General features: G+C 48.6%; 1 protein-coding gene across 2 annotated transcripts in view; it reads right to left on the reverse strand.

The window, feature by feature from the left end:
• LOC134928524 (CTD small phosphatase-like protein) overlaps positions 1-22,954 on the reverse strand; it is a 126,084-nt gene that overhangs the window by 35,377 nt on the left and 67,753 nt on the right. Inside the window, exons 2-3 of one of the 2 annotated variants that reach the window (XM_063924379.1) lie at positions 3,752-3,909; positions 2,088-2,120 (exon numbers count right to left, since the gene is read on the reverse strand). In XM_063924379.1, the coding sequence (XP_063780449.1) occupies positions 2,088-2,120; positions 3,752-3,909 (191 nt within the window). The remainder of the gene's footprint in view (positions 1-2,087; positions 2,121-3,751; positions 3,910-22,954) is intronic. The other variant, XM_063924380.1, reaches the window with a different exon arrangement.

The following is a 22,954-nucleotide window of genomic DNA, read 5'->3' on the forward strand; positions in this document are numbered from 1 at the left end:
TGTTCTGCAGGAGTGTAGAAGATGGAATTACCAGCAGGTATTTGGGTGCAAAGTTCTGCAGGAGTGTAGAAGATGGAATTACCAGCAGGTATTTGGGTGCAATGTTCTGCAGGAGTGTAGAAGATGGAATTACCAGCAGGTATTTGGGTGCAAAGATGGAATTACCAGCAGGTATTTGGGTGCAAAGTTCTGCAGGAGTGTAGAAGATGGAATTACCAGCAGGTATTTGGGTGCAATGTTCTGCAGGAGTGTAGAAGATGGAATTACCAGCAGGTATTTGGGTGCAAAGATGGAATTACCAGCAGGTATTTGGGTGCAAAGTTCTGCAGGAGTGTAGAAGATGGAATTACCAGCAGGTATTTGGGTGCAATGTTCTGCAGGAGTGTAGAAGATGGAATTACCAGCAGGTATTTGGGTGCAAAGATGGAATTACCAGCAGGTATTTGGGTGCAAAGTTCTGCAGGAGTGTAGAAGATGGAATTACCAGCAGGTATTTGGGTGCAATGTTCTGCAGGAGTGTAGAAGATGGAATTACCAGCAGGTATTTGGGTGCAATGTTCTGCAGGAGTGTAGAAGATGGAATTACCAGCAGGTATTTGGGTGCAATGTTCTGCAGGAGTGTAGAAGATGGAATCATACCTAAACTATTCAATCATGATATTCATTTGACATAATCAGCAAATGCAGGTTCTCAGCTGTAATTCCCTGGCGTTTCCTAGGTTCTCCGCTGTAATGCCCTGGCGTTTCCTAGGTTCTCCGCTGTAATGCCCTGGCGTTTCCTAGGTTCTCCGCTGTAATTCCCTGGCATTTCCTAGGTCCTCCGCTGTAATGCCCTGGCATTTCCTAGGTCCTCCGCTGTAATGCCCTGGTGTTTCCTAGGTTCTCCGCTGTAATGCCCTGGTGTTTCCTAGGTTCTCCGCTGTAATGCCCTGGCGTTTCCTAGGTTCTCCGCTGTAATGCCCTGGCGTTTCCTAGGTTCTCCGCTGTAATGCCCTGGCGTTTCCTAGGTTCTCCGCTGTAATGCCCTGGCGTTTCCTAGGTTCTCCGCTGTAATGCCCTGGCGTTTCCTAGGTCCTCCGCTGTAATGCCCTGGCACTTCCTAGGTCCTCCGCTGTAATGCCCTGGCATTTCCTAGGTTCTCCGCTGTAATGCCCTGGCATTTCCTAGGTTCTCCGCTGTAATGCCCTGGCATTTCCTAGGTTCTCCGCTGTAATGCCCTGGCATTTACTAGGTTCTCCGCTGTAATGCCCTGGCGTTTCCTAGGTCCTCCGCTGTAATGCCCTGGCGTTTCCTAGGTTCTCCGCTGTAATGCCCTGGCGTTTCCTAGGTTCTCCGCTGTAATGCCCTGGCGTTTCCTAGGTCCTCCGCTGTAATGCCCTGGCGTTTCCTAGGTTCTCCGCTGTAATGCCCTGGCATTTCCTAGGTTCTCCGCTGTAATGCCCTGGCATTTCCTAGGTTCTCCGCTGTAATGCCCTGGCATTTCCTAGGTTCTCCGCTGTAATGCCCTGGCATTTCCTAGGTTCTCCGCTGTAATGCCCTGGCATTTCCTAGGTTCTCCGCTGTAATGCCCTGGCATTTCCTAGGTTCTCCGCTGTAATGCCCTGGCATTTCCTAGGTTCTCCGCTGTAATGCCCTGGCATTTCCTAGGTTCTCCGCTGTAATGCCCTGGCATTTCCTAGGTTCTCCGCTGTAATTCCCTGGCATTTCCTAGGTTCTCCGCTGTAATGCCCTGGCGTTTCCTAGGTTCTCCGCTGCTCCTCACTTGCCAGTCACTGTAGCTCATTCCTCTTACCGGCACCATTCCCTGAGCACCTGCTATTATTACTATGTAATTACTACATTCCAAATGACTTGTCCCTAAAATGAAGAAATCCCCACAATGCCAGTCAGGCTTCCATGGACCTAGAAAGAAAATGCAAACACAAAATACACAAGATACACTAAACTATGCAACAAATAATCACTTCTAAATACAATTACACATTGTTTGTGGTAGAGAATTGAGGAAACAGAACAAATGAGAATGCAAAAAACGAAAAAAACAAAAACAAACTTAGACAGAAATAAGGGTAAAATAAAATACATACACTGGGAATGGTAATGACTTGCGTCTGATCACCCTATGAGAGAAAAAAGCAAAGAAATAAGAGTTACTAAATGAGAGCTCTACAGAAATAGGAAAAATGAAAAATAAAGGAAGGACGGACACGGAGGTGGGGTGTGTGTTATGTAAATACGACTGGCCGCCACCTAGTAGGTGCAAGCGCTGCACAATAAGTGTGTCTGCATGTATATATAAATATTTCATTTTTAATCCACCATTCATAGGGCCTAATTCAGCATGGAACGCATGCTGATGACCTGTGCGACGGCATCTCACACCTGCGAACGCCTCTGCCTCACTGATAGGCAGAGGCGTTCGTGGGGCGTCACAGCGGCGTTGGGGGGGCTGCTGCGTCTGTGTGACATCACATGCACCCGCTGTGACCCAAAACATGGTGGGTAGCTAGACTGCGCAAGCAGCAGCCGACTCTAAACATGAGAAAGCATCGCTGTTGTGAGATGCTTTCGCATGTTTGTGGGAGGGCAGGACCTGGCTTGCGGGGCAGACGACCCCCCCCCCCCCCCCCCCCCGGAATTTGGGTGATATCGTGCCACTTACAATAGCAGCCTGTTTACCATACAACCCACCGCATGTGAAAGCTGCCAGCCTCCAGGGAGAACCCGTGGCTGCACATAGGAGCTTCTGTAAATCATACTGTTACTCTGGAGGTTATTGCTGCCAGGGAATATTATACTATCTAAATGAAATGTGACGGAAATCTACACAATGCCGCTGTTACACAGCCCACAGGAGGGTGGTGGTGGGCCTTTATCTTCTATTTCCTTGTATACATTTTGCTCACAGCGACTAAACTAAGGGCCTGATTCAGAAACGTACGCAAAGGCATTCGCAGCGGCTGTACAAAAATATGCAAACGTTGCAGCCGTCTGGATAAGTATCGAGACGCTCACTTGCGGTCTTGCAGATCACAGCTGCTGAGTACAGATTTTGCCGCAGGAAGTAATGTGCCGGAGATTTTGGCGATGAGCACGGGATCGCAGTTGCAGGCTCAAACTTGCCCCAAAAAGGTAACGTCACTCCTTCTGCCGCCACTCCCCATTACCTCTCCCAGTCACCGACTGTCATTCACTCTGCAAATAAATCCCGTGACCACAGTCGCGACACATGCGCAGTGCGTCTCAGTTGCATGTGCAGACCGTCAATAATAGCTTAGATGCGATAAAATCAGAACTGCGTACATGCGAGTCAGATGTCCACTTTCATTTTCCTAACAGTACTAGAAACTTTACAACATAAATGGTTGCTATGGGAAACAGCAGCTCTATACCATTTTATAAGGGCTAGACACACAAATATAAATACATAAATCAGGAATACACAGATATTCATTCATCAATTGTCTCCCAAAGAACCAATACAAGGGGAAATGATAAATGGTGGCATAATATACATTTAGAAGGCAAGGGACGCCATCTGTTTGGTGAGGACAAAGCAGCATTTGTGCACACTCTCTCGCTGGGTACAAACAGGCGTCTCCATTGAAGCAGCTGATCTTGAGGAGACCACTATCTACACGCCAACCCTTTACACGGAGGCTTCACCCACTGCGTGCTCCAGGCAAGAGACAGGGCAAGCGTAACCGTTTGGGGCTCTTTTCTATTTAAGATATAATCCTGAGGCCAATACCTTTTGTATGCCACCATTCTCCTCCACCAGCGGAGGCAGGGTGTTGGTGTTGTTATTGGAGGATGGAGGCTCCGCATTGTAGCTCCGAAAACAGCAGAACAACGAGCTGAAGATGCTTCTGTTCCGCTGCTTTTTCAGGCTGATGTTGCATTGGGAAACTGGAAAAAAACAAGAATAAAACAAATAGTTAAAGGACGCAAACATGTAGACCAATGCAGGACAGTGCCAGCTCCAATGTATGACATGATTACAAGTTATAGTCATTTATTTTTTACCAGAGCTATAATGGAATGGCGGGGTGACGCTGACCCAGGCAGTAAAGGAAATTCTCATATCAGATCTAACTGTAATCACTAGCTACAGTCTCTAGGTGGCGCTGGTCCACTGCATCTTTGTATCATGCTTGGGGGGTTTATTTACCAAGCGGTGGCTTGTTAAAGCCACCAAATCCCAGCATTTGTAAAGTCGAAATATAAAAAGGCAATGCTTTTATAGCAAAACACATTGTGGTGTTTTAAGTAATCCCCTTGAAGTCACAAGCAGAGGACTGAAATGTGACGGTTTGGCCTTTGTGGCTTACTCCAGTCACTGACCAAACCGGTTTTATTTGTGAAGTAACTACGGACGCCGTTCTGTAATGAGGTTTATGCTACGAAGGGTTCCCTGCTTCCAATGATACAAGCATAAAAGGATCATGTTCCCCCACTCACTGTATGCAGCACTACAGACCCTCTAAGAGAGTCTTCCACAGCAGTCAGGTCTCGTGCTGGTCACTGACCCCGCTGACTAACCTGGCACAGACACCACTAGATGGCAAGAGACCCATTCTGCAGCTCAGCGACAGACCAGCCAATGAGGGCAGGGCGTCAGGTCTACAGTGTTAGAGCACAGCATAAGGGTATTTACCTAGCAACAAAAATAACAAAGTACTCGTAGATAATAAAAACAAAATACACACATATATATATATATATATATATATATATATATATATATATATATCTATCTTTATAATAAATTATAAATTGCCAGAATGTCCCTTTAACATCTGCTCAGTCTACACAAGATATTTCATATTTCAATTTCGATGCTACATAAATAAGTTTATTGCTGTTTAAGGTTTATTGTTACTGTACATTAAATAATAGATGGAAAAGCACAGGCACTTCAACCAAAGCTCCCTATGCTATCATTATCATGCTGGCCTTTGGTTTGTTTTTGGAAGTCCCATCTGAGCGGAACGGTTCCGGTCTTCGGTTAGAGACAGTTGCTGCCTGTGCACTGACCCTGGGTACCTGGTAACACATAGGTGCAGGAGCGTCATCCTGGCAAACAGCAACAGTTACCGTTTCAGAAGGAGTGTACTTAGTAAATAACTAGGACATGTGAGGAGCTGGGACACAGATAGAGCAGGGACCTTGGCTGAACTTAGGGGCTAATTCACACCTGATCGCTAGCAAGCGATTTTTGCACTGCTGCGATCAGATAGTCGCCGCCTACAGGGGGAGTGTATTTTAGCTTTGCAAGTGTGTGAACGCATGTGTAGCAGAGCTGTACAAACAGATCTTGTGCAGTCTCTGCACAGCCCAGGACTTACTCAGCCGCTGCGATCACATCAGCCTGTCCGGGTCCGGAACGGACGTCAGGAACCCTCCCTGCAAACGCTTGGAAATGCCTGCGTTTTTCCAAACACTCCCAAAAAACGGTCACTTGCCACCCACAAACGCCCTCTTCCTGTCAACCTCCTTGCGAACGCCCGTGCGAATGGATGCTTCGCACAAACCCATCGCTGAGCGGCGATCCTCTTTGTACCCGTGTGTCGCGCCTGCGCATTGCAGTGCAAACGCAGTTTAGATCTGATCGTGTGCTGTACGAAAACGCAGCCTAGCGATCAGGTCTGAATTACCGCCCTTAATCATTCACCGATAACAAGGAGACCGTGCCCTTGTATATATTATCTAACAACACTACTTGATAATAAAGCTGTATGCAATAAAAAAATCATCTTGTAACATTCACCGGAACAGCTCAAGGAATGTGGCTGCATAGAACAGTCGTGAGAGCTACAGAATAGATAAATGTGGAAACGTACATGAGAGAACCAATAAGAGTGGCGCAGACAAGAGATAGAGGAAGCATAAGTGGGGAACAAACAAGTAACATGTGGAAGCAGAAATAAAAAAAATAAAAAAAGAAGAGATGGGGAGGACCAATTATTAAAAAGGAATATTGGAGACATGAGGTGCCTAAGTACCCTATAGAGTAGACGGGATGTAGTTATGTGATTGGCGGACGGGAGACCACAGGTCACTATACCGACGCCGGGATCTCGGCCGCTTCTGAGCACGTCAGTCGGCATGTCGACTAACAGGGACTATTCCGGGGTCTATATAATGTGAGCTAAGTTTGGGGTAGCGTTTGGGGTAGCGTTCTGTCTTCAACGGAGATGAGGTCTCAAAGTTACATTTCTTATCTACCCCACTCAAGGAGCATTATAAGAAGGGGGTTTGGTCTTACAGTAGGATGAAAACAACTCCCATCAACAGGGAAATTTGGTCCACAAACCCACAGTCATTAAATGTATGGAAGAGGATGAATTCCCGTTACTGGTTATGTAAAATGCAGAGACAAACATTAAGCTAAGCAAATGAAATTGAGGCCTAGGCTCTAAAGCAGGCCTGGGCCACCTGCACATGCTGGAACTAGTAGTTCTGCCATGGCTGGAGAGCAGCAGATTACCTAACCCTGCTCTACATCATGAGAGAAGAAAACAAATAGTTGTTGAACTACAGTAATTTCAGGCACTGATGACCCAAGTGGCACTAATGCTACTCTGCCACTAGGTGGCATCATTGCCTTAGAGACCAGCTCCTGCCCTGAGAAAATAACAGGGTGTTGGCACAGTACATACATAAATATATATGAAACCTTAATTGCTCATAATTACCATGTTCCACTAAAGGTCTTTGGCACTGAGGCTTTGCTTTATTTTTATTTCCAACTGGATTCAAACAAACAAAGCGCTAATGCGGAAGCAGGAAGGAAGGCGAGTGATTAGGGGATGCCTGGTGAGGAGCCCTTGCAGAGGTTCATGTGGCCTGCAGTGTGAGGTTATCTGCAGATTTCCACGCAGCAGTGAGAGCGGTGGCATTCCAGCCGTGGGGGGGGGGGGAGGCTGGGAAATCACATTATAGGCTGCTGCCAGGTGATGAAGTGCTGCTGAGACATGGGCCTGAGAGCATGTGTGATAAATTATTCTGCACTGGATTCTCTGTATATGGTTACCAGTACTTGCATCTGTAGAGGATGGTAATTACTGACTGTCAATACAGCTCACTATCCTCATCAGAGCCTTACCTGGCTGTATATGCCCATATCACAACACAGGAGCAAGGAGAAAATGGGATTTTGGTACTTACCAGGCAAATCCTTTTTCTCGGACTCAAAGTGCCCACATTAACTGCACCCCAGTGTCCCCTATGGATGATAGAGAAACGGAAGTGTTTTACTACAGGGAAGTAACTCTACAGTGTATCTGATCTGGGTGTGGTTCGTTTTATCGACAGTATCTAGGTCGACAAGGTTTAGTTCGACCACTATAGGTCGACAGTCACTAGGTCGACATGGATGGAAGGGCGACAGGGCTTCTAGGTCGACATGTGCTAGGTCGACAGGTCTAAAGGTCGACATGAGGTTTTTTTTTTTTTTTTTTGGTGTCGTTTTCTTCGTAAAGTGACCGGGATCCCAAATTAGTGCACCGCGTCCCCTCGCATGGCTCGCTTCGCTCGTCATGCTTCGGGCATGGTGCCTTTGCTCCGCTACCGCTTCGCTCGGCACACTTTACCGTTCCAATCGTAGTCCACGTGGATCGTTAAGTATGAAAACAAAAAACAAAAAAAACGTGTCGACCTAGAAACCCTGTCGACCTTACATCCATGTCGACCTAGTGACTGTCGACCTATAGTGGTCGACCTAAACATTGTCGATCTTCAGACCGGATCCCTCTGATCCCTACTAGGTGCCAGGTAGCCAATGTATTTACTTCCAGGACCTGACAATGGGCGCACATGATCCCCGGCTTCCTTAGGTCATACTGCAGGGAGATGGCCACAATGCCAATATTCGCTCACACCAAGGCAGCACTGTAACTGTACTTCTTTTTTATCCAATGTCATTGTGTGACCAGGTGACCTTAGCGGTCAGTGCACACTGTGGGAAGGTCACTAATACTACAGCCTAGCAGATGTACACACTGCTAGGGACAGATGTCAGTAACTACCTGTTACCGTCTCCTCCCGCTGCATTATTACAAGGGGGCAGCTGCTACTACCACCAGGATCATGTACTGGCACCTGGATGAGCTTTCTGCACCAGGGTCCTACCGCGGCACCGGGTACCGCTTACTTCTGGGTATGTGTGGTCACACTTCTGCGGTCACCTAGTTCCCTGCAGGCCACTTACTATGGACTAGGGTGGCCAATCCCGGGATCAGGATTGGCGGGATCCCTGGGATTTAGGCCTACAATTGGCCAGGATTCAATCTCGGGTATTGCGGGATTAGAAAGCCCCCTTTTATTTTCAATGCCAGGCAGCGTTGAGCGCCCTCAGGAGACTTAGACGCTGCCCAGCTCCCTCCTCCCCACTCCCACTGCCCCATGCTGTGTGCACTGTGCAGCATGACGTGAAGTCAGAGGTCACGCTGCACAGTCTGACGCCATCTGACCGCACCTTGCTGACCACCGCCTGCCTGTCCGCACTTCCAGAGAATGGTGAGTAGTTCTGTGGGCTGAGAGTGAGTGTGTGTGTGTGTGTGTGTGTGTGTGTTTAAAACAATGTAGACTTTAATTTTAAAATCTTCAACCCAGGATTGAATAAAAGGCTTGGGATTGGACCCCCTACTATGGTAGACCAATGGACCCGAAGCTCAACCACAGGATAGTGAGAGAATAGATTGAGGTCTGGCACTATTCTAGTGGTCGCAGGAAACCAGTGGATGAAGGAGGATTGGAAGCAGGAAAGATATTTGTTTCCTCTAATAAAACGTCTTTATAAAGACCATTAATAGCGGAAGGTGCCAGGAATAGCACAGCATATAGATGTTCTTAGAAGTTGCATTCATTTTTGGAATGTTTCCCACTGAACACAGAAAAGCTGCACATAGGGGCCTATTTAGTAAAGTAGGCAGGATGCAACGGACCACTGGTTGGGGCATCTTTTCCAGCACTGCCGGGGGTGGCTCCACTAACTTTTGCTGAGTGCATGTGTGCGGTAAAGAAAAAGTTGGACTCCTCCTTTAAAAGCTATGGATGAGGCGCAGTACTTTCTTCCCGATAGCGAGTGTCTGGCTGATGACATCTAACTTTATAACGGGACATTAGGTACTGGTCTGGTAATAAATTCGGCAACATAATATTAACAACTTGCCTGACTTGGGTGCATGCAATGCGACCGAAGCCAGGAGTACGTCACCTGGGCAGGTCACATCACATGCGACGCGCTACCCCTGTGTTTACAAATCAAGGAATTTTTATATGCTAATAAGGGGTTATTGGGGGTACTATTATTACAATTGATGACCACTGGGGGGGAAGGGGGGGGGGGGGGGGGGTCTGTTGCCAACCAGGGTTTGGGAAGTTATTTTATAATCGGAGCCTGTGGACACTGGGTAGGATTGGTATTGCAAAACACCCCCTAGATGTATTTTTTTTTAAATAAAATATTTTATTATTTTGTTACAAATACAGGTTGAGTATCCCATATCCAAAATGCTTGATAATGAGATATCATGGTGATGGGACCTAAATCTAAGCACAGAATACATTTATGTTACATATACACCTTATACACACAGCCTGAAGGTCATTTTAGCCAATATTTTTTATAAATTTGTGCATTAAACAAAGTGTGTGTACATTCACACAATTCATTTATGTTTCATATACACCTTATACACACAGCCTGAAGGTCTTTTAATACAATATTTTTTATAACTTTGTGTATTAAACAAAGTTTGTGTACATTGAGCCATCAAAAAAACAAAGGTTTCACTATCTCAGTCTCACTCAAAAAAGTCCGTATTTCGGAATATTTGGATATGGGATACTCAACCTGTACTATTTAAAACCTTTATTAAAGTAACAAAAAAAAACAAACCCAGCAATTTCTGAGTGGTTTTGTGGGGAAATAAAAAATAAAATTTTAAACCTACCGGTAAATCTTTTTCTCCTAGTCCGTAGAGGATGCTGGGGACTCCGTAAGGACCATGGGGTATAGACGGGCTCCGCAGGAGACATGGGCACTTTAAGACCTTTAATGGGCGTGAACTGGCTCCTCCCTCTATGCCCCTCCTCCAGACTCCAGTTATAGGAACTGTGCCCTGAGGAGACAGACATTTAGAGGAAAAGGATTTTGGTAATCAAGGGTGAGACACATACCAGCTTCACACCACAAACACACCATACAACATGGTATATAAGTAAACCAGTTAACAGTATGAACAACAACAGAAAACAGCAACAGCCTGATTTCAACAGTAACACAACCTGTGTGTAATCTTATCAATAACTATGTACAATTATTGCAGATTTCAGTCCGCACTGGGACGGACACCCAGCATCCTCTACGGACTAGGAGAAAAAGATTTACCGGTAGGTTTAAAATCTTATTTTCTCTTACGTCCTAGAGGATACTGGGGACTCCGTAAGGACCATGGGGTTTATACCAAAGCTCCAGACCGGGTGGGAGAGTGCGGATGACTCTGCAGCACCGATTGAGCAAACATGAGGTCCTCATCAGCCAGGGTATCAAACTTGTAGAATTTTGCAAAAGTGTTTGAACCCGACCAAATAGCTGCTCGGCAAAGTTGTAATGCAGAGACGCCTCAGGCAGCCGCCCAAGAAGAGCCCACCTTCCTAGTGGAATGGGCCTTTACCGATTTTGGTAACGGCAATGCAGCCGTAAAATGAGCCTGCTGAATCGTGTTACAGATTCAGCGTGCAATAGTCTGCTTGGAAGCAGGCGCACCAATCTTGTTGGCCGCATACAGGACAAACAGTGCCTCTGTTGTCCTAATACGAGCCTGGCTTCTGGCTACATAGATTTTTAAAGCCCTGACCACATCAAGGGACTTGGAATCCTCCAAGACATCCGTAGCCACCGGCACCACAATAGGTTGGTTCATGTGAAACGACGAAACCACCTTGGGTAGAAATTGAGGACGAGTTCTCAATTCCGCTCTATCTACATGGAAAATCAGATAGGGGCTCTTGTGAGACAAAGCCGCCAATTCTGACACCCGATTTGCCGAAGCCAAGGCCAACAACATGACCACTTTCCAAGTGAGAAATTTCAAGTCAACAGTTTGAAGAGGTTCAAACCAATGTGATTTAAGGAACTGTACCACCACGTTAAGGTCCCACGGTGCCACTGGGGGCACAAAAGGAGGTTGGATGTGTAGTACTCCCTTCACAAAAGTCTGCACTTCTGGTAAAGAAGCCAATTCCTTCTGAAAGAATATTGATAAGGCCAAAATCTGCACCTTAATGGAGCCTAACTTCAGGCCCATATCCACTCCTGTCTGTAGAAAATGGAGAAAACGACCCAGCTGGAAATCCTCCGTAGGAGCATTCTTGGATACACACCAAGACACATACTTCCTCCAGATACGGTGATAGTGCTTCGCCGTTACCTCCTTCCTAGCTTTAAGTAGAGTAGGGATGACTTCCCCTGGAATACCTTTCCCAGGTAGGATCTGGTGTTCAACCGCCATGCCGTCAAACGTAATCGCGGTAAGTTCTAGAACACACACGGCTCCTGTTGTAACAGGTCCTCTCTGAGAGGAAGAGGCCAAGGATCTTCCGTGAGCATTTCCTGAAGATCTGGATACCAGGCCCTTCGAGGCCAATCTGGAACAATGAGTATCGTCTGAACCTTTGTTCTTCTTATGATTCTCAATATTTTTGAGATGAGTGGAAGCGGAGGGAACACATACACCGCCTGATACACCCATGGTGTTACCAGCGCGTCCACCGCTATCGCCTGAGGGTCCCTTGACCTTGAACAATACGTCCGAAGCTTCTTGTTGAGGCGTGATGCCATCATGTTTATTTGCGGGAGTTCCCAGCAACTTGTCACTTCTGCAAAGACCTCTTGATGAAGTCCCCACTCTCCTGGATGGAGATCGTGTCTGCTGAGGAAGTCTGCTTCCCAGTTGTCCACTCCCGGAATGAATACTGCTGACAGGGCGCTCACGTGATTTTCCGCCCAGCAAAGAATCCCGGTGGCCTCTGCCATAGCTGCTCTGCTCTTTGTTCCGCCTTGTCGGTTTACATGCGCCACGGCTGTGACGGATCAGAACCGGTAGGTTGCGAAGAAGGTGCTCCGCCTGCCTCAGGCCGTTGTATATGGCCCTTTATTCCAGCACATTTATGTGCAGACAAGCCTCCTGGCTTGACCATATTCCTTGAAAGTTTATTCCCTGTGTGACCGCTCCCCATTCTCGGAGGCTCGCGTCCGCGGTCACGAGAACCCAATCCTGAATTCCGAACCTGCGACGCTCTAGAAGGTGAGCCCCCTGGAGCCACCACAGGAGAGAGATCCTGGCCCTGGGGGACAGGCATATCAACCGATGCATTTGGAGATGGGACCCTGACCACTTGTTCAGTAGGTCCCACTGAAAAGCTCTTGCATGAAACCTGCCAAACGGAATGGCCTCGTAGGCGGCCGCCACCATCTTTCCCAACACTCGAGTGCATTGATGAATCGATACTCTTTTTGGTTTTAGCAGAGCCTTGACCATGTTCTGGATTTCCTGAGCTTTTTCCACTGGAAGAAAAACACTCTGTTTTTCTGTATCCAGAATCATGCCCAAGAACGACAGCCGAGTTGTCGGAACCAACTGCGACTTTTGCAAATTTAGAAGCTAGCCATGTTGTCGTAGCACCTTCAGAGAGAGCTCCACATTTTTCAGTAATTGTTCTCTTGAGCTCGCTTTTATCAGGAGATCGTCCAAGCACGGGATAATTGTGACACCCTGCTTGCGCAGGAGCACAATCATTTCTGCCATTACCTTGGTGAAAATTCTCGGGGCCGTGGAAGCCCAAACGGCAACGTCTGAAATTGGTAATGACTATCCTGCACAGCGAATCTCAGGAATTCCTGATGAAGAGGGCATATGGGGGACATGAAGGTATATGCATCCTTTATGTCCAGTAACTCCCCCCCCCCGTCCAGACTGGAGATCACCGCTCGGAGAGATTCCATCTTGAATTTGAATCTCCTCAAATACAGGTTTAGGGATTTTATGTTTAGAATCGGTCTGACCGAGCCGTCCGGCTTCGGGACCACGAATAGAGTTGAATAAAACCCCTTCCCCTGTTGTAACCGGGGAACCATGATAATCACTTGCTGTTGACACAGCTTTTGTATTGCCGCTGCAACTACTGTTCTCTCTGGGAGAGAAGCTGGTAAGGCCGATTTGAAAAATCGGTGTGGAGGCACGTCTTCGAACTCCAGTTTGTACCCTTGGGTCACAATTCCTAGCACCCAAGGATCCAGGTCCGACTGAACCCAGACCTGGCTGAAGAGCCGAAGACGTGCCCCCACCGGTGCGGACTCCCGCAGGGGAGCCCCAGCATCATGCGGTGGATTTGGCAGAAGCCGGAGAGGATTTTTGCTCCTAGGAACTAGCCGTAGCTGGTGTTCTTTTCCCTCTTCCTCTACCTCGGGCGAGGAAAGACGATCCACGCCCCTTTCTGAATTTATGAGACCGAAAGGACTGCATCTGGTACTGAGGCGTTTTCTTTTGCTGTGGGGGAACAAAGGGCTAAAAAGAAGCCTTACCCGCGGTAGCTGTGGAAACCAGGTCCGCAAGGCCATCCCCAAACAACACTTCACCTTTGTAAGGCAGAGCCTCCATAAGTCTCTTGGAGTCAGCATCACCAGTCCATTGACGGGTCCATAGCGACCTCCTAGCTGAAATTGCCATTGCATTGGCCCTTGATCCTAAGAGGCCAATATCCCTCGCAGCCTCCCTTATGTATAACGCTGCGTCTTTTATGTGACCCAAAGTTAACAGAACAGTATCCCTGTAGAGGGTGTCCATGTCAGATGACAAGTTATCTGCCCAAGCAGCAATAGCGCGACTTACCCATGCCGACGCAACTGCCAGTCTGAGGAGTGCTCCCGTAGTCGCATAAAATAAGATTTTAAACCTACCGGTAAATCTTTTTCTCCTAGTCCGTAGAGGATGCTGGGGACTCTGTAAGGACCATGGGGTATAGACGGGCTCCGCGGGAGACATGGGCGCTATAAAGAACTTTTAGTATGGGTGTGCACTGGCTCCTCCCTCTATGCCCCTCCTCCAGACCTCAGTAAGAGAACTGTGCCTAGAGGAGATGGACAATACGAGGAAAGGATTTTGTTAATCTAAGGGCAAGATTCATACCAGCCCACACCAATCATACCATATAACCTGGAATACACGTAACCAGTTACCTACCAGTATGAACAAAGAACAGCATCAGTCAAAAACCGATTTCAACTGTAACATAACCCTTATGTAAGCAATAACTATATACAAGTCTTGCAGATCCAGTCCGCACTGGGACGGGCGCCCAGCATCCTCTACGGACTAGGAGAAAAAGATTTACCGGTAGGTTTAAAATCTTATTTTTTCTTACGTCCTAGAGGATGCTGGGGACTCCGTAAGGGCCATGGGGTTTATACCAAAGCTCCAGATCGGGCGGGAGAGTGCGGATGACTCTGCAGCACCGACTGAGCAAATGCGAGGTCCTCGTCAGCCAGGGTATCAAACTTGTAGAATTTTGCAAAAGTGTTTGAACCCGACCAAATAGCTGCTCGGCAAAGTTGTAATGCCGAGACGCCTCGGGCAGCCGCTCAAGAAGAGCCCACCTTCCTAGTGGAATGGGCCTTTACCGAATTTGGAACCGGCAATCCAGCCGTAGAATAAGCCTGCTGAATCGTGTTACAGATCCAGCAAGCAATAGTCTGCTTTGAAGCAGGCGCGCCAATCTTGTTGGCCGCTTACAGGACAAACAGAGCCTCCGTTTTCCTAACCCTAGCCGTTTTGGCTACATATATTATGAAGGCCCTGACTACATCCAAGGACTTGGAGTCCTCCAAGTCATTCGTAGCCACAATCACAACGATAGGTTTGTTCATATGAAATGAAGACACCACCTTAGGTAGAAATTGAGGACGAGTCCTGAATTCCGCTCTATCCACATGAAAAATCAAGTAGGGGGTCTTGTGAGACAAGGCCGCCAATTAGGACACCCGCCTTGCAGATGCCAAGGCCAATAACATGACCACCTTCCACATGAGAAATTTTAATTCAACCGTTTGAAAGGGCTCAAACCAGTGAGATTTCAGGAAACTTAACACCACGTTAAGGTCCCACGGTGCCACTGGGGGCACAAAAGGAGGCTGGATGTGCAGGACTCCCTTTACAAAAGTCTGGACTTCTGGTAGAGAAGCCAATTCCTTCTGAAAGAATATAGATAGGGCCGAAATCTGTACCTTAACAGAGCCTAACTTTAGGCCCATATCCACTCCTGTCTGTAGGAAGTGGAGAAAACGGCCCAGATGGAAATCTTCCATAGGAGCATTCTTGGTTTCACACCAAGAGACATATTTCCTCCAGATACGGCGATAATGTTTCGCCGTCACCTCCTTCCTAGCCTTTATCAGAGTAGGTATGACCTCCTCCGGAATACCTTTCCCAGCTAGGATTCGGCGTTCAACCGCCATGCCGTAAAAAACGTAATCGCGGTAAGTCTTGGAATACGCAGGGCCCCGCTGCAACAGGTCCTCCCTGAGAGGAAGGGGCCAAGGATCTTATGTGAGCATTTCCTGAAGATCTGAGTACCAGGCCCTTCGAGGCCAGTCTGGAACAGTATTGACTGTACTTTTTTTGTCTTATTATGCTCAAAACTTTTGCGATGAGGGGAAGAGGAGGAAACACATAGACCGACTGAAACACCCATGGTGTCACCAGAGCGTCTACTGCTACTGCCTGAGGGTCCCGGGACCTGGCACAGTACCTCCGAAGCTTTTTGTTGAGGCGCGACGCCATCATGTCTATTTGAGGAATTCCCCAGAGACCAGTTATCTCTGCAAAGACTTCTTGATGAAGTCCCCACTCTCCTGGATGGAGATCGTGTCTGCTGAGGAAGTCCGCTTCCCAGTTGTCCACTCCCGGAATGAAGACAGCTGACAGAGCGCTGTCTTCCGCCCAGCGAAGAATCCTGGAGGCTTCCGCCATTGCGACCCTGCTTCTTGTCCCGCCTTGGCGGTTCACATGAGCCACGGCTGTGACATTGTCCGATTGAATCAGAACCGGTAGGTTGCGAAGAAGACCCTCCGCTTGTCGAAGGCCGTTGTATATGGCCCTCAATTCCAGCACGTTTATGTGCAGACAGGACTCCTGGCTTGACCATAGTCCCTGAAAAATCCTTCCTTGGGTGACTGCTCCCCATCCTCGGAGGCTCGCGTCCGTGGTCACCAGAACCCAGTCCTGAATGCCGAACCTGCGACCCTCTAGAAGGTGAGCACTTTGCAGCCACCATAGAAGAGACACCCTGGCCCTGGGGGACAGGGTTCTCTTTTGACGCATTTGTAGATGGGACCCGGACCACTTGTCCAGCAGGTCCCATTGAAACGTCCTCGCATGAAACCTGCCGAAGGGGATGGCCTCGTATGAGGCCACCATTTTTCCCAGAACTCGAGTGCATTGATGAATGGACACTCTTTTAGGCTTTAGCAGGTTTCTGACCATGTTCTGGAGGTCCTAGGCTTTTTCCAACGGGAGAAAAACCTTCTTTCGTTCTGTGTCCAGTATCATGCCTAGGGACGATAGTCGAGTTGTTGGAACCAATTGCGACTTTGGCAGATTGAGAATACAATCATGTTGTTGGAGCACTCTCAGGGAAAGAGACACGTTCTTCAGCAATTGATCTCGCCTTTATCAGGAGATCGTCCAAGTATGGGATAATTGTGACTCCCTGCCTTCGCAGGATCACCATCATTTTCTGAAACTGGTAATTACAGTCCTGTACAGCGAATCTCAGGTACTCCTGATGAGAGGGATATATGGGGACATGAAGGTAAGCATCCTTTATGTCTAGTGACACCATAAAATCCCCCCCTTCCAGGCTGGATATTACAGCTCGGAGCGATTCCATCTTGAACTTGAATCTTTTCAAGTACAGGTTTAGGGATTTTAGATTTAAAATGGGTGTGACCGAACCATCCGGCTTCGGGACCACAAACAGGGTCATATAATATCCTTTTCCCTGTTGGCTCAGGGGAACCCTGACGATCACTTGCTGTTGACACAGCGTTTGAATTGAAGATAACACTACTTCCCTCTCTGGAGAAGAAGCTGGTAAGGCCGATTTGAAAAACCAGCGCGGGGGCACCTCTACGAATTCCAGCTTGTAGCCCTGGTAAACAATTTCCCTCGCCCAAGGATCCACGTCTGACCGAACCCAGACGTGGCTGAAGAGTCGAAGGCATGCCCTCACCGGTGCGGAGTCCCGTAGGGGAGCCCCGGCGTCATGCGGTGGACTTAGTGGAAACCGGGGAGGACTTCTGCTCCTGGGAACTAGCCGAAGTAGGTGTTTTCTGACCTCTACCCTTACCTCTGGCGAGGAAAGAGGAGCCCCGACCTCTTCTGGACTTATGCGACCGAAAGGACTGCATCTGATATTGTGGAGTTTTCTTTTGCTGTTGGGGAACAAAAGGTAAAAAAGGTAGATTTACCCGCGGTAGCTGTGGAAACCAGGTCCGTGAGTCCCTCCCCAAACAACACGTCACCTTTGTAAGGTAAAACCTTCATATGCTTTTTTGAGTCCGCATCACCCGTCCACTGGCGGGTCAATAAGGATCGTCTGGCAGAAATAGCCATGGCATTGGCTCTGGAACCCGGCAATCCAATGTCTCTTTGAGCGTCTCTCATATATAAGACTGCGTCCTTAATATGGGCTAAAGTTAACAAAATGGTATCCCTATCCAGGGTATCAAGGTCAGTTGACAGGGTATCTGTCCAAGCTGCCACTGCGCTATATACCCATGCCGACGCAATCGCCGGTCTGAGCAAAGCACCAGTATGTGTATAAATAGACTTTAATGTAGTCTCCTGCTTGCGGTCCGCAGGATCCTTGAGGGCCGCCGTGTCAGGAGACTGCAGAGCCACCTTCTTGGACAGGCGTGTTAAAGCCTTGTCCACGCTAGAAGAGGATTCCCAACGTACCCTATCCTGTGTAGGGAAAGGTTACGCCATAAGAACCCTTTTGGGAATCTGCAGTCTCTTATCTGGAGTTTCCCAAGCTTTTTCACATAACTCGTTAAGTTCATGAGATGGGCGAAAGTTTACTACCTGCTTCTTTCCCTTAAACATGTGTACCCTCGTGTCGGGAACAGAGGGTTCATCAGTGATATGCAAAACATCCTTTATTGCAATAATCATACATTGAATACTTTTTGTCACCCTAGGGTGCAATCTTGCTTCATCATAGTCGACACTGGAGTCAGAGTCCGTGTCGGTATCCGTGTCTACTATTTGTGGCAAGGGACGCTTTTGAGACCCCGAAGGGCCCTGTGAGTCAGTCCAATCCGTGGATTGACCCCCTGTTGTCTCCCTGGACTCTGCTTTGTCCAGTCTCTTATGTAAGGATGCTACACTTGCATTTAACATATGCCACATATCCATCCAATCCTGAGTCGGCACCACCGACGGGGACTCACCACTCATCTGCTCCACCTCCTCCTTGGACGAGCCTTCCGCTTCAAACATGTCGACACGCACGTACCGACACCCCACACACACCGGGATATAACTATAAGGGGGCAATTCCCTAATGAGGCCCTTTGGAGAGACAGAGAGAGAGTATACCAGCACACACCCAGCGCCAAACTGACACTGGAATAAACCCAGACAGCGCTTTTATATCAGAACACTGATTTTCCCACTCACTGCGCCTGTAATTGTGCCCCCCTCCTCTTTTTCAGCCCTCTGAGCTCGTTAAGCAGGGGAGAGTCCGGGGAGCCAGCGTTCTCTGCAGCTTCTGTGGAGAAAATGGCGCTGGTTAGTGCTGAGGGATCAAGCTCCGCCCCCTCCAGCGGCGGGCTTCGGTCTGCTCTGATTTAAAAAAAAAAATGGCGGGGGTTATTTTATTTGCTGCCTCCGCAGTCTAAAACTGTATTATGCCATCCATGAGGTTTATTGCTGCCCAGGGCACCCCCCCCTGCGCCTGCTCTGTGTGGGTTTTGTGTGTGAGCAATGGCACGCAGCGTTACCGCTGCGCGCTTACCTCAGTGAAGATCTTAAGTCTTCTGCCGCCTTGAAGTCTTCTTTTCTGCTCATACTCACCCGGTTTCTATCTTCCGGCTCTGCGAGGACGGCGGTGCGGCTCCGGGACGAACTCCAGGGTGAGACCTGTGTTCCGACTCCCTCAGGAGCTAATGGTGTCCAGTAGCCTAAGAAGCAGAGCCTATCATTTAAGTAGGTCTGCTTCTCTCACCTCAGTCCCACGATGCAGGGAGCCTGTTGCCAGCAGTGCTCCCTGAAAATAAAAAATAAGATTTTACTCACCGGTAAATCTATTTCTCGCAGTCCGTAGTGGATGCTGGGGACTCCGTAAGGACCATGGGGAATAGCGGCTCCGCAGGAGACTGGGCACAGCTAAGAAAGATTTAGGACTACCTGGTGTGCACTGGCTCCTCCCACTATGACCCTCCTCCAGACTTCAGTAAGGATACTGTGCCCGGAAGAGCTGACACAATAAGGAAGGATTTTGAATCCCGGGTAAGACTCACACCAGCCACACCGTATAACTCGTGATAATATACCCAGTTAACAGTATGAACACAACAGAGCCTCTCAAAAGATGGCTCAACAATAACCCTTGTAGTTAACAATAACTATATACAAGTATTGCAGACAGTCCGCACTTGGGACGGGCGCCCAGCATCCACTACGGACTACGAGAAATAGATTTACCGGTGAGTAAAATCTTATTTTCTCTGACGTCCTAGTGGATGCTGGGGACTCCGTAAGGACCATGGGGATTATACCAAAGCTCCCAAACGGGCGGGAGAGTGCGGATGACTCTGCAGCACCGAATGAGAGAACTCAAGGTCCTCCGCAGCCAGGGTATCAAATTTGTAGAATTTTGCAAACGTGTTTGCCCCTGACCAAGTAGCAGCTCGGCAAAGTTGTAAAGCCGAGACACCTCGGGCAGCCGCCCAAGAAGAGCCCACTTTCCTCGTGGAATGGGCTTTTACAGATTTAGGCTGCGGCAGGCCAGCCACAGAATGCGCAAGCTGAATTGTGCTACAAATCCAGCGAGCAATAGTCTGCTTTGAAGCAGGAGCACCCATCTTGTTTGGTGCATACAGGATAAATAGCGAGTCAGTCTTCCTGACTCCAGCCGTCCTGGAAACATAAATTTTCAAGGCCCTGACTACGTCCAGTAACTTGGAGTCCTCCAAGTCCCTAGTAGCCGCAGGCACCACGATAGGTTGGTTCAAGTGAAAAGCCGATACCACCTTAGGAAGAAACTGGGGACGAGTCCTCAATTCTGCCCTATCCATATGAAAAATCAAATAGGGGCTTTTACATGACAAAGCCGCCAATTCTGACACACGCCTTGCCGAAGCCAAGGCCAAAAGCATGACCACTTTCCACGTGAGATATTTTAAATCCACGGTTTTGAGTGGCTCAAACCAATGTGACTTTAGGAAACCCAACACCACGTTGAGGTCCCACGGTGCCACTGGAGGCACAAAAGGAGGCTGAATATGCAGCACTCCCTTGACAAATGTCTGAACTTCAGGCAGTGAAGTCAGTTCTTTTTGGAAGAAAATCGACAGAGCCGAAATCTGGACCTTAATGGAACCCAGTTTTAGGCCCATAGTCACCCCTGACTGTAGGAAGTGCAGAAATCGACCTAGTTGGAATTCCTCCGTTGGGGCCTTCCTGGCCTCACACCACGCAACATATTTTCGCCATATGCGGTGATAATGTTGTACGGTTACATCTTTTCTAGCTTTAATAAGCGTAGGAATGACTTCCTCCGGAATACCCTTTTCTTTTAGGATCCGGTGTTCAACCGCCATGCCGTCAAACGCAGCCGCGGTAAGTCTTGGAACAGACAGGGCCCCTGCAGCAGCAGGTCCTGTCTGAGCGGCAGAGGCCATGGGTCCTCTGAGATTAATTCTTGAAGTTCCGGGTACCAAGACCTTCTTGGCCTATCTGGAACAATGAGAATAGTTCTTACTCCTTTTTTCTTTATTATCCTCAGTACCTTGGGTATGAGAGGAAGAGGAGGGAACACATAAACCGACCGGTACACACACGGTGTCACTAGAGCGTCCACAGCTATCGCCTGAGGGTCTCTTGACCTGGCGCAAAATTTTTCTAGCTTTTTGTTTAAGCGGGACGCCATCATGTCCACCTGTGGCTTTTCCCAACGGTTTACAATCAGTTGGAAGACTTCTGGATGAAGTGCCCTCTCTCCCGGGTGGAGGTCCTGCCTGCTGAGGAAGTCTGCTTCCCAGTTGTCCACTCCCGGAATGAACACTGCTGACAGTGCTAACACGTGATTTTCCGCCCATCGGAGAATCCTTGTGGCTTCTGCCATCGCCGTCCTGCTTCTTGTGCCGCCCTGTCGATTTACATGGGCGACAGCCGTGATGTTGTCTGACTGGATCAGAACCGGCTGGTTTTGAAGCAGGGGCTTTGCTTGACTTAGGGCATTGTAAATGGCCCTCAGTTCCAGAACATTTATGTGTAGGGAAGTCTCCTGACTTGACCAAAGTCCTTGGAAGTTTCTTCCCCGTGTGACTGCACCCCAGCCCCGAAGGCTGGCATCCGTGGTCACCAGGACCCAGTCCTGTATGCCGAATCTGCAGCCCTCTCTGAGATGAGCACTCTGCAGCCACCACAGCAGAGACACCCTGGTCCTTGGAGACAGGGTTATCAACCGATGCATTTGAAGATGCGATCCGGACCATTGGTCCAACAGGTCCCACTGAAAGGTTCTGGCATGGAACCTGCCGAATGGAATCGCTTCGTAGGAAGCTACCATCTTTCCCAGGACTCGCGTGCAATGATGCACCGACACCTGTTTTGGTTTCAGGAGGCCTCTCACTAGAGACGACAGCTCCTTGGCTTTCTCCTCTGGGAGAAACACTTTTTTCTGGACTGTGTCCAGAATCATCCCCAGGAACAGTAGACGTGTCGCCGGAACCAGCTGAGACTTTGGAATATTCAGAATCCAACCGTGCTGGTGTAGCACCTCCTGAGATAATGCTACGCTGACCAACAACTGCTCTCTGGACCTCGCCTTTATCAGGAGATCGTCCAAGTATGGGATAATTAAAACTCCCTTTTTCCGAAGGAGTATCATCATTTCGGCCATTACTTTGGTAAATACCCTCGGTGCCGTGGACAGGCCGAACGGCAACGTCTGGAATTGGTAATGACAATCCTGTACCACAAATCTGAGGTACTCCTGGTGAGGATGGTAAATGGGGACATGCAGGTAAGCATCCTTGATGTCCAGAGATACCATGTAATCTCCCTCTTCCAGGCTTGCAATAACCGCCCTGAGCGATTCCATCTTGAACTTGAATTTTCTTAAATATGTGTTCAAGGATTTCAAATTTAAAATGGGTCTCACCGAACCGTCCGGTTTCGGTACCACAAACATTGTGGAATAGTAACCCCGTCCTTGTTGAAGTAGGGGCACCTTGACTATCACCTGCTGGGAATACAGCTTGTGAATTGCCTCTATCACAGCCTCCCTTTCTGAAGGAGTCGTTGGTAAGGCAGATTTGAGGAAACGGCGGGGGGGGGGATGTCTCGAATTCCAGCCTGTACCCCTGAGATACCACTTGAAGGATCCAGGGATCTACCTGTGAGCGAGCCCACTGATTGCTGAAGTTTTTGAGACGGCCCCCCACCGTGCCTGGCTCCGCCTGCTGAGCCCCAGCGTCATGCGGCGGACTTAGCAGAAGAAGCGGGGGAGGACTTTTGTTCCTGGGAACTGGCTGTATGCTGCAGCTTTTTTCCCCTACCTCTGCCTCTGGGCAGAAAGGACGCGCCTCTACCCCGTCTGCTCTTTTGGGGGCGAAAGGACTGCACCTGATAATACGGTGCTCTCTTTGGTTGTGAGGGGA

This window comes from Pseudophryne corroboree, chromosome 5 (genome assembly GCF_028390025.1).
Source record: "Pseudophryne corroboree isolate aPseCor3 chromosome 5, aPseCor3.hap2, whole genome shotgun sequence".
NCBI classification, from domain to species: Eukaryota; Metazoa; Chordata; class Amphibia; order Anura; family Myobatrachidae; genus Pseudophryne; species Pseudophryne corroboree.